Source organism: Barbus barbus, assembly GCF_936440315.1.
Source record: "Barbus barbus genome assembly, chromosome: 6".
NCBI classification, from domain to species: domain Eukaryota; kingdom Metazoa; phylum Chordata; class Actinopteri; order Cypriniformes; family Cyprinidae; genus Barbus; species Barbus barbus.
Genome location: NC_136734.1, coordinates 20,408,760 through 20,424,670, shown reverse-complemented (window position 1 = coordinate 20,424,670; position 15,911 = coordinate 20,408,760). Strand labels below are relative to the sequence as shown.

At 38.4% G+C, this 15,911-nt stretch overlaps 1 protein-coding gene across 1 annotated transcript in view; it reads right to left on the bottom strand.

Moving 5' to 3' along the window:
- The window catches only part of LOC306871741 (cotranscriptional regulator ARB2A homolog), a 180,316-nt gene that overhangs the window by 151,506 nt on the left and 12,899 nt on the right, over window positions 1–15,911 (bottom strand). The window contains exons 5-6 of the mRNA XM_079419866.1: window positions 8,545–8,610; window positions 7,175–7,366 (exon numbers count right to left, since the gene is read on the bottom strand). Coding sequence (XP_079275992.1) covers window positions 7,175–7,366; window positions 8,545–8,610 — 258 coding nt within the window. The remainder of the gene's footprint in view (window positions 1–7,174; window positions 7,367–8,544; window positions 8,611–15,911) is intronic.

Here is a 15,911-nt window from a genome sequence, read left to right as displayed (position 1 = left end):
ATCTTTGCGCAGTGATGTGAGCAGCTTGTCTGATGGTCTAGACGGCATCACAACAATCTCTGTGATGAGCGAGTGACATTTGAATACGTTTATGCATGTGTATATAATGAAAAACATCTTGCTCTTAGGGAAGATGTGTCTGTGTGAAAATAAGATGACAGAGCTATATGTATGAGCATCTGATACCTATTCTGACTGTCAGATGAAGCTACGGAGGTGGGGCGAGTCAGTCAAAATTAGACGGCAATCAATAAACGCTAAAGGCGCTCTCAATGCTCACGTCTGCAAAGAGAAACGCTAACTCATAAACCCAGCCTCATCCGCAACACACCTCACCATCAGGACAATTAATGGCAAATAAATCTTTTAACATCTAACGACATGGCAAATCGCTCGTAGGAGAGCGAGAGAGTGGTGGAAACCGTAAAATGGGAAGCTGAAGAAACTACAGCCAGTTCACGGATGAGACAGTGCACGGTTAAGACTGGGGAATAGGGCCACAAAAATAATGTTTTCTCCTCTTTCTGATCAATTTTTAATTTAGCCCGGCTTGCCTGCACTCTTCCCAGGCCGGGGTGTGGTAATTATTGCATTTTATTGACAGCGGTGATTCCCGCAGGGGGCTATTTAAAAGAGTTTTAACCCCAGAGCAAGTCGCTCCCTCACATGGCCCTTTGAAGGTGTCAAGTTCATTGATTTTAACTGCAGGAAATGCTGCACCTTCCGGCAAGATGGAGAATGTGTTACCCCCGTGCTGGGCCACAGTTACCCCCAGTATCCCGATGCACGCCGCTATATCTAGTTAACGTCATTGAGGGGCACCAGTTTCCCCCCGTATACAGGAAGCGTAACATCTCTGATGCTAAAGGCTAGCCCTTAGTGAGCGAGCTATGGATCGACTGATAATCATAAATGCAGAAGAAGAAGAAAAAAAAAACAGGTCCCCAGTCAGTAAAGAGAAAAAGGAAGCAGAAAACTTAGGGGATTTCAGAGGACAGCTATGGCATACAGTATCACACCGCATCTGCAAATGACAGAGAGGGAGAGATAGTGAGCCGATTTTGAAAAAGACATCAATCTGGTGAAAAAAAAAAAGCAACATGACAGAAATTAAACAAGATTCCTGTGTTTGAGTTTGCCCGCTTCCCGGCCCCCTTTCAGCCTCCCATTGAAATTCTGGGCAGATACAAACCCCTAGGCTTTTGACACACTTTTGAAAACACCACACCCCCTCTTTCTTTCTAGCAAGTCTCCAGAGTCGCTTCTAACTGACTAACAAGAACAGGGAGGGGGGGTGGGGGGATACGGATCTTATTTTTTATTAAAGACTTTATTCTTAATGAAATGCAGTTGCCCTTTTTTATTCCTTTTTCTGACGTTTTCTTTTTTAAGCAGGCAACCAACTGTCAGCAGCAAGGGGAGGTTTGGGATATGAGTGTGTGTGTGAGAGAGAGAAAGCTATATGGGGGTCGATTTGGGTCAGGGAGGAAGGGGGTAGAGTTTACTGAGGGGGTGTGGGTCAAAGCAACAGCAAAAACAAACATGCAGGTCAGAGACTGGAGCAGAGAAAACACAGATAGGGAAAGAACAGGACAAAGAAAAATAGATTGGAAAATAATAGAACTGTGACAAGAGGATGAGAGATATTATTTTGGATGGCATACTATTCTCGGTACTTTTATGCAGTATGCATACTGTACAAATGCAAATTTTCTCTATGAACAGATGACTGCTAGAAGTGTGCAGAAGGAATATATCCCATAATGCAACAAGCTCGAACTGCCAAATCCACCAATTTTAATCAAATGTTAACAGCTGCCTGAAAGTTTGGGGTCAGAAAGAAAGAATTACTTTTATTCAGCAAGGATGTTTTTTGCTGTACTTTGGATCAAATAAATGCAGGCTTGATGAGAGGAAGAGACTTCTTTAAAAAACAAAAAATTTTACTGTTCAAAAACTTTTGACTGGTAGTGTTTTTATGTAATTTCAGAATATAAAATAATAATATACCATTCAAAAGTATAAACGTTTGAGGCTGGTAGAAATGTTAATGTATTGTAATGAAGGAAAAATTAAATAAACATTAACTTTTATTAAGATAAACGCAATAACTGCTGATCCAGCTGCTGCATGTGTGCAGGAGTTTAGCTGGTCACACACCACTGACTACGTGCTACTGTGTAAGAAAGATTGTGCATTATTCCCACAGCGGCAAGCGTGTGACAGACTATGGGCGTCCATAGAGCGCTGCCATGGCAGCGCAGGGAAACAGGGCCGGAGTCTGACAGCTGGGTTGCCGAGAGAGTGAATGTGTATGAACTTGTGTGTGTGTGTGTGTGTGTGTGTGTGTTTGCGAAAGAAAGCAAGCTTGCTTAATGACAGCTTATTCCTTCATGAGTTTAACTCCTGACAGCCGACAGCTCTGCCTGTTGCATCATGGTAGCAGAATCATTACCTTGTGACCTGTCAGAAGCAGGAGAGAGCAAGAAAAAGCTGGAGAAACGAAAGACTGTGGGATTTTGACTTCACTCGTATTGCAGGGTCAGAATTCGAGTACTGTTAACCAGAGTTGTGGGTGATCTGTGACCCCTAAAACCGGTCACGGGTCTGTCCTGACAGGATTACAAGACCAGTTTAGACCACTGGCTTAAACTAGCTCGGTGTTTATGTGAGTACAAGGACACGTGCCTGGTGTGTATGAATGTATTGTTTGCTGCAATATTTTCAAATGACTGATTTAACCTCATATGGGCACCCCCCTCTGCTCTCGTCTCGCCTCGGTCGCACTCTCTCTGACAGAGCCGGATTGATTGCTCACTCAGAGCATCTTTTAAGCCTGCAGTTTAAGCCTGCAGTTACTCTGACATTGACCCAGCCAAAATGTATCCGAGGCTAACGTGAGGACGTGACTGGAAAGGTGAGAGGATTTTTCTCTCTCTGTCTCTCTGATGCAGGAAGCTTGAGATCTTTTTCCCTCTAGTGGCTCTCAGGAAGCATGAGTGAAAACGAGCTCTTGACAGAGGCAATAAATATACTGCAACTCTTCCAACACCTCTCCCTCGCAGGTTCACTCACTCATTCCCTACTTTATTCAGTTTTCCTCATCCCTGTTATCCCATCCAATCTTATTTTACTTATCTGTAATATGCAGTTGCAGGATTTTTTTCTTCCTTTCCCTTCTCTTTTTCTGACTGCAGTATGTTCGGAAAGGAATGCTTGCGTACTGCATATTTTGTTAAACTATATTGTCTAAAAACTTCATTATTTTTCTTTTCCTTATTCTCATTATGTAAAACAATGCGCAATATTTAAACTTTGTGTCCATGCCCCTTGCCTGGGTTTATTTTGCAATGTCCATCTCACTGTATATATCCTTTTTTTACTAAGCTACTTGGCAAATAAGCGAATCAATTAACATTTGAAATGTGGATTTACATCAAAAATTATTGTATTACATGAATGAACATGAATGTACCTATATGATGAAACGCACCTACATACAGTACCATTCAAAAGTTCAGGGTCAGTAAGAGTTTTTTGATTTGTTTTGTTTCTTTTTAAATGTTTTTGAAACCCTATTATGTATATTATGCCCACCAAGCCTGCATTTGATGATCAAAAATGCAGTAAAAACAGCAATATTGTGAAATATTGTTATGATTTAAGTGTATAATAAGTGTTTTCTACACATATATTAAAATTATTTCTGTGTTGGCAAAGCTCTTTTTCTTTCTTTAGTAATGTTTTGAAATATTTTTACTATTTAAAATAACAGTTTTCTATTTGAATACATTTTAAAATTTAATTTATTCCTCAAAACTGAATTTTTAGCATCATTACTCGAGTCACATTCTAATCCTTCAAATCATTCTAATATTCTGATTTGCTGCTCAAAAAACACATTTATTATGTTGAAAACATAAGTGAAATTTTTTCAGGTTTCTTTGATTTGAATAGAAAGTTCAGAAGAACAGTATTTATCTGAAATAGAAATGTCTTTGTAATCACTCTTGATCAGTTTAAAGCATCCTTGCTATATAAAATTATTAATTTCTATAATTTCTTTCCCCCCTAAAATAAATAAATTATACTGTCTCCAAGCTTCAATATTGATATTAACAATTATAATAATAATAATAATAAATGTTTATATGCAAAACAGCATATTAGAATGATTTCTGAAGGAACATGTGACACTGAAGACTGGAGTAATGATGCTGAAAATTAAAATATATTCTAATAGAAATAGACATTTTAATAAGTAAAAATATTTCACAGTATTACTTTTTTTGCTGTATTTTGGATCAAATAAATGCATGCTTGGTGAGCAGAAGAGAATGGTTTAAAAAGCATTAAAAATATTACTTTTCAAAAACTTTTGACTGGTAGTGTATCTATTTGCTACTTGATTTCTAAACTAAACTTTGAAGAGTGCTTGATTATAGTTTTCTCTCTCATTATTATTTATTTTTTATTTTTGTATCTCAAAACCAGTTGATTATTTCTGGTCTGGCTTCAAAACTGCTCCTGTACTCATTTGATCGTTTGAGTAATAAAGACAATGGTCTAAAGCAGGGGTAGGCAACGTTGGTCCTGGAGTGCCGATGTCCTGCAGAGTTTAGCTTCAACCCTGAAAAAACCTCACCTGCCTGTAGCCCTAGTAATTCTGAAGACCTCGATTAGCTTCTTCAGGTGTGTTTGACTAGGGTTGGAGCTAAACTCTACAGAACAGCGGCACTCCAGGACCGATGTTGCCTACCCCTGGTCTAAAGCCCACATCAAAATTTTGAGCAACTCAGAATCAACCTGCTTTGTTTTAAAATCTATTTCTTCACAATAATTTTTAATAAAGCTTCACAGGACAGATCAGGGAGCAATGAAATCTGTTTGTAAGCACGTAACCAATTCCCATCAGAATAACACATCTCACAGGCTAAAAGAACAGACTGATCTGGGATCAGAGCGTATTCGGCACATGGCCTCAGGTGGCCTTGTTTATCACAAAGGAAATCACAAACATGAGCCGTCACTTGAAGAATCAGACAGCGCATCCGCACCCCTTCAGCAATACAGATATTGCAAAGTGACAGCCACATTCCCTCTGTCACACTGATATACACGCAACAAACTCTGGAATCTCTCTTCCTGTAAATGCTATTATGATGATGTCATTATTTAGCATTATAAATGGTCGGCAGAGCACAACATGCATTCTTTCCGTCTAACCCATCACAGTACGCCCCCAGAACGCACCTCTTCGCAAATGCAATAAGCCACTGTCTCACACACACATACAAGCAAACTCGCCTTCCCCGTCCGTCTTTTCCCGGCACTGTACGAAAAGTGACTTTGCCTGCAGACATCAGTGTGGGAGTGTGTGTGTGTGTGTGTGTGTGTGTGTGTTTTATGACATTTAGATGGAAGAGCGAGGGAGATCTCCCTTAAGTCAATTTGAACGCACGGGCCGATGAAATTACACAGGTAGCGGCGGGCGGTGTGACAAACGACTAGCCGCGATGGACGGAAATAACTCCACTCGGGGATACGTCCTCCGACAGAGAAAAGAAATGAAAATCTAAATTACAGTTTACAGTACACACGTAAAAGCAAAACACCTCCTTTTGCTGGGTAAATAAATATCTATGGATTGGAGAGAGTAAAGAGGAGAAAATAGAGATAGATACAGTAGTTGCTCAGACTGCAAGCATCTGATAATACTTCCGTTGATGTTAAACAATCTACTGGCCCAGTCAGGCCAGAAGTTAAGATATTTACACACCCTGCCAATATCTTTACAGACCAAACCACATTCATTTTTAATAATATATACTATAGTAATATAAAAATCTATATTTTTAATGTGTACAAAATACAAAAAGACTTCATTATGCTTTAAATTCACAATACAAACATAAAAATGTGCACTCCTGGTCAAAAGTTTTGAATAATTAAGATCATTCAAGTTTCTTATGCTCAACAATGCTGCATTTATTTGATTGAAAATACAGTAAGAACTAGGGGTGGGAATCGCAGGGTACATCACGATACAAGGCTCACGACACAGCAGTTTTTGCAATAATCGATATATTGCTAGACAACCCTATAATGATACATCATGATATCTAACTATGAAAGTAAAATGCCTGTGAAAAGTTGAAGTGCAAGTTCTCTCTCTTTATTCAAGTCTTAAGATTTAGAAAACAGAACAGAAAGTTCTGTAAATCAAATTTGACATTTTAGGTAAATTAATCATTTTATTCTTGGACTTATTAAAAGCGCACACTTTTCTTTGTGTGTAAACCAACACATTTAACAGCTTATCAACTTTTTTTTTATATATACAGTGGTGGTCAAAATTATTATAACACTAGTATTTTCACCAGCTAAAAATAGTTTTAAGTCAGTTATTTCTATCTTTTACTGTAGTGTGTCAGTAGGAAATATAAATGTACATTTCCAAACATTTATTTTCCCATTAATTGAAATAATTCAGTGAGATTTGTGTTTGCACAAGGAGTTTGGAAAGAAGTCGAAAATGATGCGGCCACATTTTTAGACGCTGAGAGCAGGGAAATCTATTTAAAGCGCTTATTGTATTAATTAAAATATCGATATTTGGCCCTAGTGTATCGATTTTCATATCACATGGAGAAGGACAACAATATATCGCAATATCAATATTTTGTCTCTACACTACTAATAAAAACAGTAACATCGTGAAATATTATTACAATTTAAAATATTTTTAACACTTTATTCCATTTTAAAACTTAACTTATTCCTGTGATGGCAAAGCTAAAATTTCATCATCATTAATTCAGTCTTTAGTGTCACATGATCCTGATATGCTGATTGGATGCTCAAGAAACATGTCTAATTATTAAACTGGTTTCAACATTGACAATAAAAAAACAAAACATTGCTAATAAATGGGCACCAATAATTGATAACAACAAGCATCAAATCAACCTATTAGAATGATTTCTGAAACATCATGCTGAAAATTCAACTTTGCCATCACAGGAATAAATTATATTTTATATTTTATTAAAATAGAAAACATTTCTAAATGATTATTATAAATTATTTTACAACAAAAAGTGAAAGTAACATTGTATACATCGTGCTTAATTACTTCCCTTCACTAAAAAAATGAAAACAAAATAAAACCCACCTCTTTGGCACGGTTAATGAAGGGTATCTGCGTCCCACTGTTGAGGTCTTCATTAATGATGAGGCGTCGAGCCCACTGGCCTGCCCTTACCACTCCACTGCCCTGGATGAGAACCATGATCTTCTCTGGGTTAGTGAGGGCATCCTCGCTCATGTAAATAAAGCTTTTTGGTTCATCCTCAGTTGCATCAACCTGAAGGAATATAAATATTACAATGAGCTCCAAACTGAGATGCCAGTCGCCAATTACGACAGGGCACAAGATTACGGCCAATGAAATCTTCAGTTTGAAAATTTCATTTATATATTGAACATACTTAGGGCACTTCAAAACAAGAGTTCACACTACATTCCAAAATTCTGCAGTAAATGAAGCGGTCTATAACTAATAAAGGTAATACTAGAAACCTAACATCCATCATCATTTAGTCGAACACGGCAAACTCTGTGAACCTCGATCCGATTATAAAAGGTGTTTTTGTGTTGTTTGTGCAACTCCTCAATCCCCTGATATGTGTCAACAACTATATTTACTCTTATTAAAGTGGGGCAGGACACTCTCAGAAACAGCAGAGTGAGTCAGAGCCTGGAATAATTTCTAATGAACGGCGCTCAATGCTGAGCTATACACTGCCAGCTGCAGAAAACATTCAACTGCTGTCTGTCTGCATCTGATGACTTCATTGCATCGCAACAAATCCATCTTGACATTTACATGGTGTATGCTTCCCGTGTGCTGATAAGTTACGCGGCAATCTCTAAAATGAGCAGAAAATCATATGCTTAGAAATAACACTCTTTACTTCTCTTTAAAATGGACTTTGATAAATGGATTAAGCACTAAATGCAGTTGGTCACAGGTAGCTTTGCCCATGAAACTCTCTGAAAGACAATACAGACTCCAAGAACATCATTTGGTAAATACTCTCCACAAATAAAACAGCTCATAAAAGCCTGTGCCAGCATTGTTCAGGTGATTTATGGAGAGTAATTTACAGTGCTTTTAAAAGGACATAAATACTGTCTCTACCAAGTGCAAACACCCGCTATCAAAAATGATGTGTAGTTTAATGATACACCTCTTAAAAAGTGTACTAGAAATCATAACATTATTGCTCATATGAATGCAGTGACCACACCCCAGGAATCTCCTTGAGCGTACACAATTTTACCATCAGAACAAATGCAATTTTCTCCTGGAGAGTTGAGAAGTGTTGAAGAATATCACTCTAAAACTTAGTTTTCACACAATATAGACCATTGTAATCTTATAGGATGCCAAGCGCAACTGCATCAATGTTCGCAATAATTCTGTTTAGATTCAAATTGTGGGCATCTAAAGTATTAAGGAGGAAAAAAGACATTGCTTACAGGGAGGATCTCCTTCTTCAGGTTGCAGTCGTTCTCCAAGCGTTCATAAACATACTTTGTAATGATCTGCAGGAGACAAGAGAGACATATTTGTAAGTTTGTTTGAAAGACTTAAGGATATCTTCCAGTTGGTTTGAAACTAAAATATACTGTAACTCCGGATGGAACATTTAGAAAAAAAACACTGAAGGGAGTTAAAGAATATTAGATGGACCCCACTCATATTTCTGGGGTTCTTAGTCGAAGTCAGGTAATCTTAGTAGTGAACAGAAACTAAACTGGAAAAAATAAATAATAATCACTCAGAAATTGGGAAACGCTTTATTTTAAGGTGTCTTTGTTACACGTTACATGTACTTACTATTATAATAACAATAAATGATTAGAATTTGTATTAGAAACACTCATGCAGCTGCATTAACTTGTTTTCAGTAATGAAATGCAAAGGTAATATAATAAAATAAAATGAGAAAAAAACTGAGAAAAAAACCCTGCTAGATTTATTTTATTAATAACTCTGGAAATACATAATCAAAATCTGTGATAAAGGTCATTGTGTAGTTTGATTTATTTGGTATAATTGTACAAAGAATATTGTAATGCAACTCAAACTGAACCTATACAGAAAAAAAATAAAAGCGTTTTTCTTTATGACAATCAGAATTAATCACACTTCTTTGTATATATGCAAAGTCCATGCAGTTGTACACTCGACAAGCCGCAGTGAATGAGATAATTGGAACTGTCTGGATTGCACTTGTTCTGCTCAGAGAGCTGAGTGTACGGGTGCTGTCAGCCTAAAGCGGGGCAAATCTAGAGTACAAACAGTGTGTTGATGTAAGGTATGTTTATCCCTGCAGCTAAATTGCTAAAGAACGTGTACACAGTGCAATTTCAACCCCGGGCCAAAAGTTTCATGGTTCAGTGACATCAACAACTTTGAGCGTTTCTTTCTTGTTTTGCTTTAGCTCACGATCTGCAACAGCTGAAACTACAGTGTTTTAAGAGGTGAATAGCAAATGCGCTAATTAAGATGAGATGTTTTATGGTGGTTGTGATTTGGCAACAATCAGCAGAACAGCTCCAATGTAACGGGGCTTATATTTCAGGACACGCTCATCCTGTTATGCCAAGTCAGAGAGAACTTTACGGCCCACCCGGGTGGAGGCACTAACAGATGCCCCACTGGAATGAGGCGTGAAGGTGGTGGAGCCGGATCTGTGTCTGACGGCTGAGACTGTCAGCTGTGCTGGTGTCACAAAATGTGTGAGGTCTTGATCTACAGTCAAACAGAGCTGATGGGTGAAGTCAGTGTGATGCACACGGTCTAGATTGACAGGTCTGGTCTGATTGTAGGCGGGAGGGAAACAAATAATGGAAAATACAAATGATAATGTGTAACTAACCATATAAAAACTAGTCAAATTAGGCAGATGCCTACATAGACAAGGTTGCATGATGCAAATGCCCTTGAAAACCATCAACAAAACTAGGCAAGGAAAAAGAAAAGATTAATTTTTATTTTGTTCAGGCTGTTGGGTGATTTTAGCTTTTTGCCTATTTTCCTTGGCAAAAAGAAAGTTTCCTTGGCCAACAGTGTTAACTTTCTTGTATGGCCATTCCAAAATGCATATGAAAAAAAATAAAAAATGAATGAATGAATGAATTATAAAAAGTATCAAATAAAATAATGAATTATTATTTTTGTCTGAAGTGTATCTAAATGCAAATTAAGAGTTTAGACAAGTCAAGTTAGACAAAGACAAGACAAGTTTGTAAATGCAACAACATCTGAACACATCTTAACTAATAACTATCAAATTATAGTTAATAAATTAATACAAATAATCTCTGTATTTCTGCATTTTACACAATGAACAATTTCGGTACTATGTACTATAGGGTCTAAAACTGACGTTCAAATAGATCAAATTTGAACATATTAATAGGATAATAAAAATCCAATCAAAAAATGATCAGTGAGTTCAAACGCAGAGAATCAATACAACAAATGTGCATATGAATTCATACCCACAATCATGACTCAAAACAAAACCTTTAGATAGAGTAATAATGCAATCGTAATGGTTACATACTCATTTAAAGCCATAAGGCATAGCCTAAGCTATTGCTTATTTGATTACAAACACCAAAAGTACATTAGGCTCAAATGAGCTAATGCAAAGGGATATTAGCGCTCGTCAGCGGTCAGCGGGCCTAAATGAGATGACGGATATCTCTACAGACCGTGGCGGAGGCGGCGACGCCAGTGATGGTAGGAAGACACAGGCAGCTCAACAGTACCTAATTCACTAAATGTCAAGCTCTCTGATGAAGACTAAAATGGTTGTGAAGTGCAATATGCTTGTGTTTAATGACATCAATAAGCCTTGCAGGAAATTTCATTTATACTACATTATTGCTTCAGTGCCTCAGGTGCTTCTCTTTTGATATATGAGAGAAGAGAATGAGAGGGTCTTGAAAGGGTGCGTGGGTTCTGTTCCAGATGGTCCACGGCCATTCACTCTCACAGATGATTGAGTATATGTGTCCGACAAGATGGTGAGGGGTCTTGTAGATAAGAATGCGTGCAACATGTTCCCTCATCATGTGCCAATGGAGAGTGGACTGTACATGCTAACATCACAGGGTGGAAAAACAATATAGCAGAATTATATATCTTCCATATATAGGCAGCAGAAAGTGGATAGTATGGTGGCTGAAGTGGATAATTCGAGTCAAGCATCATATTCAGCTTCAAAAGGAATTTTGCTGTTATTTTACAATTACAGGCTGCTGTTATTTTGCTTCATCTCAAAATCAAAAACATATATATGTAATAGTCTACTATACATATTACATTGGTTTCAACTGAACAACTAAAGGACAAACAGACATGATAATATGGTAAAAATATTTTTTTTTAAATAGTCAGTGGGAGCCAAAGACAAATCAGGGCTAACACTGACTTCATGGAATCTTTAGGAAATACATTTTTTGTTGCAGGGAATACAAAGCTTTGTCTAAAAGAAGAGAAGACATCCAGTTCTCTTTTCCTCATTTGTGATCATACTCCATAAAAACTTGAAAAAGAGCTTGAAAAAGCAACTACTCTTGTTTTGCTGCTTTTAATTTGTACTAATGCCTATTTACAAAGACATCATATGTTATAAAAAGCAGCCAAAGAAATATGACTTTTCTAGAACTCGTGCAGAGTTTGTACAGTTCACATCACTAAGAGCTTGAGAAATGCCCCAAATAATCCCTGAGCAGCTCTGGGCTATTTTTCTCTCTTCACAAAACAATGAATAGTTCATATATTATTTGTGCAGTATTCAGACAAGATTATTTTCACAGGTTTAACTTTTTGCCCCCAGACTCACAGAACACCCCGTGAGCAGAATTCATACAAAGCGTATGTTCGGTGGTGGGAACATCGGATTCACATGGTTCATTCCTTCATACATCCCTCACAGGTGATGCAATCACAATTCCTGAACCTTATCATTTCAAACTATCTGCATGTTACGAGCGGTCTCAGGGGGAGCTCCCCCAGGCCAATATACCGAGAAACAGAGAATCAATTCTCACAGTTAATATCCTAAATAATCATATGGAATATTAGTGTTTGCCTTCGCTGCCCTCCTATAGATAAATTGACATGGAGAGGAGAGCACAATCGCCTGTCATTGTAATTAGAGCACAGTGCTGTCGCATAATTAATATTGTCTTATTAGTCTGATAATGAAAACCCTGCAGGTAAGAACGCTAAGTGCTCCTCACCTCCCCCTCTAAACGTGATGAGGGTGGTGATCACAGACCCGCTGGAGAGGAGTGTTGTCATATAAAGCATGCACCAACTAAAGACTCAAAATGAGGGGTTTTTATTTGAATTGGAATGAAGAAAAAAAAAAAAAAAACACATTTTGGAGGGACAGAGCTAATGGTAGATCAGAATCCACAGCCAGAGAAATCCACAGGAGACAATGCACAAAAATCAAACACCCGTCATTCAGAAAATTCTTGCCCCTTGGCTTTTCCTACTGAAAGAGTTACATTTCTTCCAGCTACCAACGTGTTTTAAAAGGGTCAAATCACACATTTTCTAAATCTTTTTTTACCTCTCTCTCTTAAACCCACTTATGTTATTTTATTAAGATTTTTTTTATACAAGAACGTTTTCCTCACTATTTTTTGTCCTTTATAAAAATAAATTATACAACAAGTCTGATATCATTCTAATATGCTGATGTGGTGCACAAGGAACTTTTTTTTTAAATCACTGATAAAAACCATGAAACATTTTTCCCAGGATTTTTTGATGAAAAGAAAATTCAAAAGAACAATTATTTCAGACAAGTTCACAAGTCTCTGAGGTCCAAGTCAAGTCTCTAAGGTTAAATCAGTTTTGAAAACCTGATTCCCTGATACTATTGACCTTCTATTATTTCTCAAACAAAATGCTGAGCATTTCTTTTGTAAAATTGAAACATGTTGAATAACAAAACAAAATTGAAATTTTAAAACAAACCCCAATCAATCAAATGAATAACACAAATGAAAGAATACTCATATAAACAAACCAAGGCTTTGTCTGCACTTTTTTTCCATTTAAAATTAGAGGCAACCACAGTATTTTAAACACAATCCAAACAAAGAGGCTGCATACATGCAGCACGAGCGGTTTTTAATGTAAATTGGACTGTATCATTTAAAAATTTGAAGCAAAAACTGAATGGTCTGTCTTTAGTTTTGTGAAACTATCCTACATAATCCTTTATTCCATGGTTTGTCTGAATACTGGAATCTGATTGGCTGGCAGGTGTTGATTAAATTCGTTTAACTGCACAGGTAGTTCCAGGTCAGTTTAATCACCGTTCCATATTAATGCGCTGCTTTAACTGATGCACACTAACCTACACACATCACTCACTCACTCGCTCGCACACACACACACACACACACACACACACACACACGGAGAGAGAGAGAGAGAGAGAGAGAGAGAGAGAGGAGGTCGCAGATTGTGCTGCACACACACACATAAACTTGTTGTCAATGCTTCCCCGCGATTTTTATTACTAAAATAAAAGATAGATACTAGATCGCTACATTATATTCCCGAGCAACGAGGTGATAAAATCACTGTTTTTGAAGTAATTGTTTGTAGAGAGAGACGCACAGACGCAGCAAGCAGGTACACACAACTGTCATCTCTCTCTCTCTCGATGCTAGCGCTAACGAGCCGTAACTAACGAAAATAAACGTCATTTTTACCTGCTTCGTGTCGGGCGGTTCTTTGCCTCCACGTCGTGCGCCGTTGATTATCCCTTACATATTTGCAAGAAACAAAACAGCAGACAGGCTAAATTAGAATGCAGATTCACTCTCTGCCAGCAGGTGGCGCTTATGGAACAGCATAATTAAACAGGGTTTCCTTGGTTGCCGATGTCGATGCAGTTATGAACACTGCTTTAATATGCATTCTATTCCCTCAGAGATGCATTCATATAAACTCCCATTTCACGAGTCACAATCCCAACTCAAGTCTCGAATCAGCTGTTCACGAGTCCAAGTCAAGTCGCAAGTCTTTATTTATGCGACTTAATTGCGACTTGAATAAAAGTTGAGGTTCCATCGACCTTCCTGTTGACCTATACAGTCCAATCGAAATAAAAAGGTATAAAACATTAAAAATAAATATTTTAAACTATTGTTTAGAATTCCACAGATGTGTGCACAGAATCAGTGGGAATGTTAGACTTAGCGGCCGACAGACATGGCTTTCCGAGAGGCCTTTACCATTATATGCATAGCGTCACGTTAATTCACCATTCTATCCCGTACAATCTTCTTCTAAGCCAGCAAGACACTAAACCACAGGTCGCACTGCTGGGGTCTTGCATATAAGATACATCAATACAGCCATGTCTCATCTGCCAATGATATGGGTCTCAAATAGGACAATGGGTGACCACACAGGGTCAGCTCCAGGCTCAGACTCCAGGAGGGGGTTTGTTTATGGGCTGCTGATGTGGCGGCCAGGATCTGGAGGATCAGAGAGGAAGGAAGAGCCTTAGCAGGGGGATCTGCAGGGGAGCAGCGGGGAGACAGAGCATATGAGAGCACGGGGGGGAGTTCATGCTAATCCCCCCGTAGACACCGTCCTCTGCCAGCTCACGCACGACGCCACAGCTGAGAAAAGAGGGAGCGTGGGAGGAACGGACGGAAAGAGACGAGAGAAAGGCAGAGACGCCACGGCGGCCTTGACCAGAGCATGTTGTCTGGGTGGGCAAGCGATAAGGTGGACACACACAGCTGAGGGTCTTAATGAAGTGCACTGTTGTATAAGAAAGTTGATCTGTTTGTGAACTCCCATGCAGCAAGAATCCTCTTCAAACAAGGAGGAGGGGGTCCGCAGGCCCCTAGATGAACAGAATAAGTCAGAGAAAGCGATAAAGCGAGAGAAAGGAGAAAAAAAAATCCACAGACCTCCCACAACGGAGGTATTACAACTCAATCTCCCCCGTCCGGCTGACCTCAGCACTCGGGTGATGAGACATTTGTGTTCCACATAGAAAAAAACAAGAGGAGCGTCATATGAAACTTTGACCTCTTGCATGATGGGAATCCCGAGGGGAATTGAAAAATGAGGACAGGTGCTTATCGGGTGGTCCCGCTCTGACCCAGACTAATGAGTCGACTGGACACTGGACAGTGAAGGGTAATCAATACTGCAAGATGTGTTTGTCTTAGCCGCTGTATACTGACTTCAGATCAGTCGACTGACGGAGTCTTTTAAAGCTACTCAGGCAGGACAGAATGAATGAATGAATGACTTCAAAGCTGTTTGGATAATGACAGCGAGTGAGAGAACGGTACACTGATGGAGTGACAGCACAGGGAAGAGTGGGGAATTGCCAATAGATTAAAAGGAAGGAATAAAGAGTACATGAAGAAAAGACAAATCCCCAAAACAGAAACACACAAACACAAGGTTGACAAAAGAGGGAGATGTGAATGCTGATTCATGACAAGAGAGGGTTTAGAAATGAAACGGCTCAGCTGGACTCCCCTTTTCTAGTTTCTCTTTTAAATATGTAACTTTTTGCTGTTGTTGGAGGAAGAAAGTGGGTGCACTTCATGTGATAATCCCATAAGGCTTCTGTGTGATTCTTCTGTCTGTTGTGTCATTCAAACCATTAAAGACAACATGAAGCCACGTTTACAAGCATTTGCAATCTTTTAAGACAAAAAAGGCTATTTATATTCTTGCAAATTCATGATTTTGTGTGTTTACTTAAACTGAAATTCTTTATAATCTTTATATCAAAATGTCTTCACATGCAATTTCTCTGAAAAGTTTG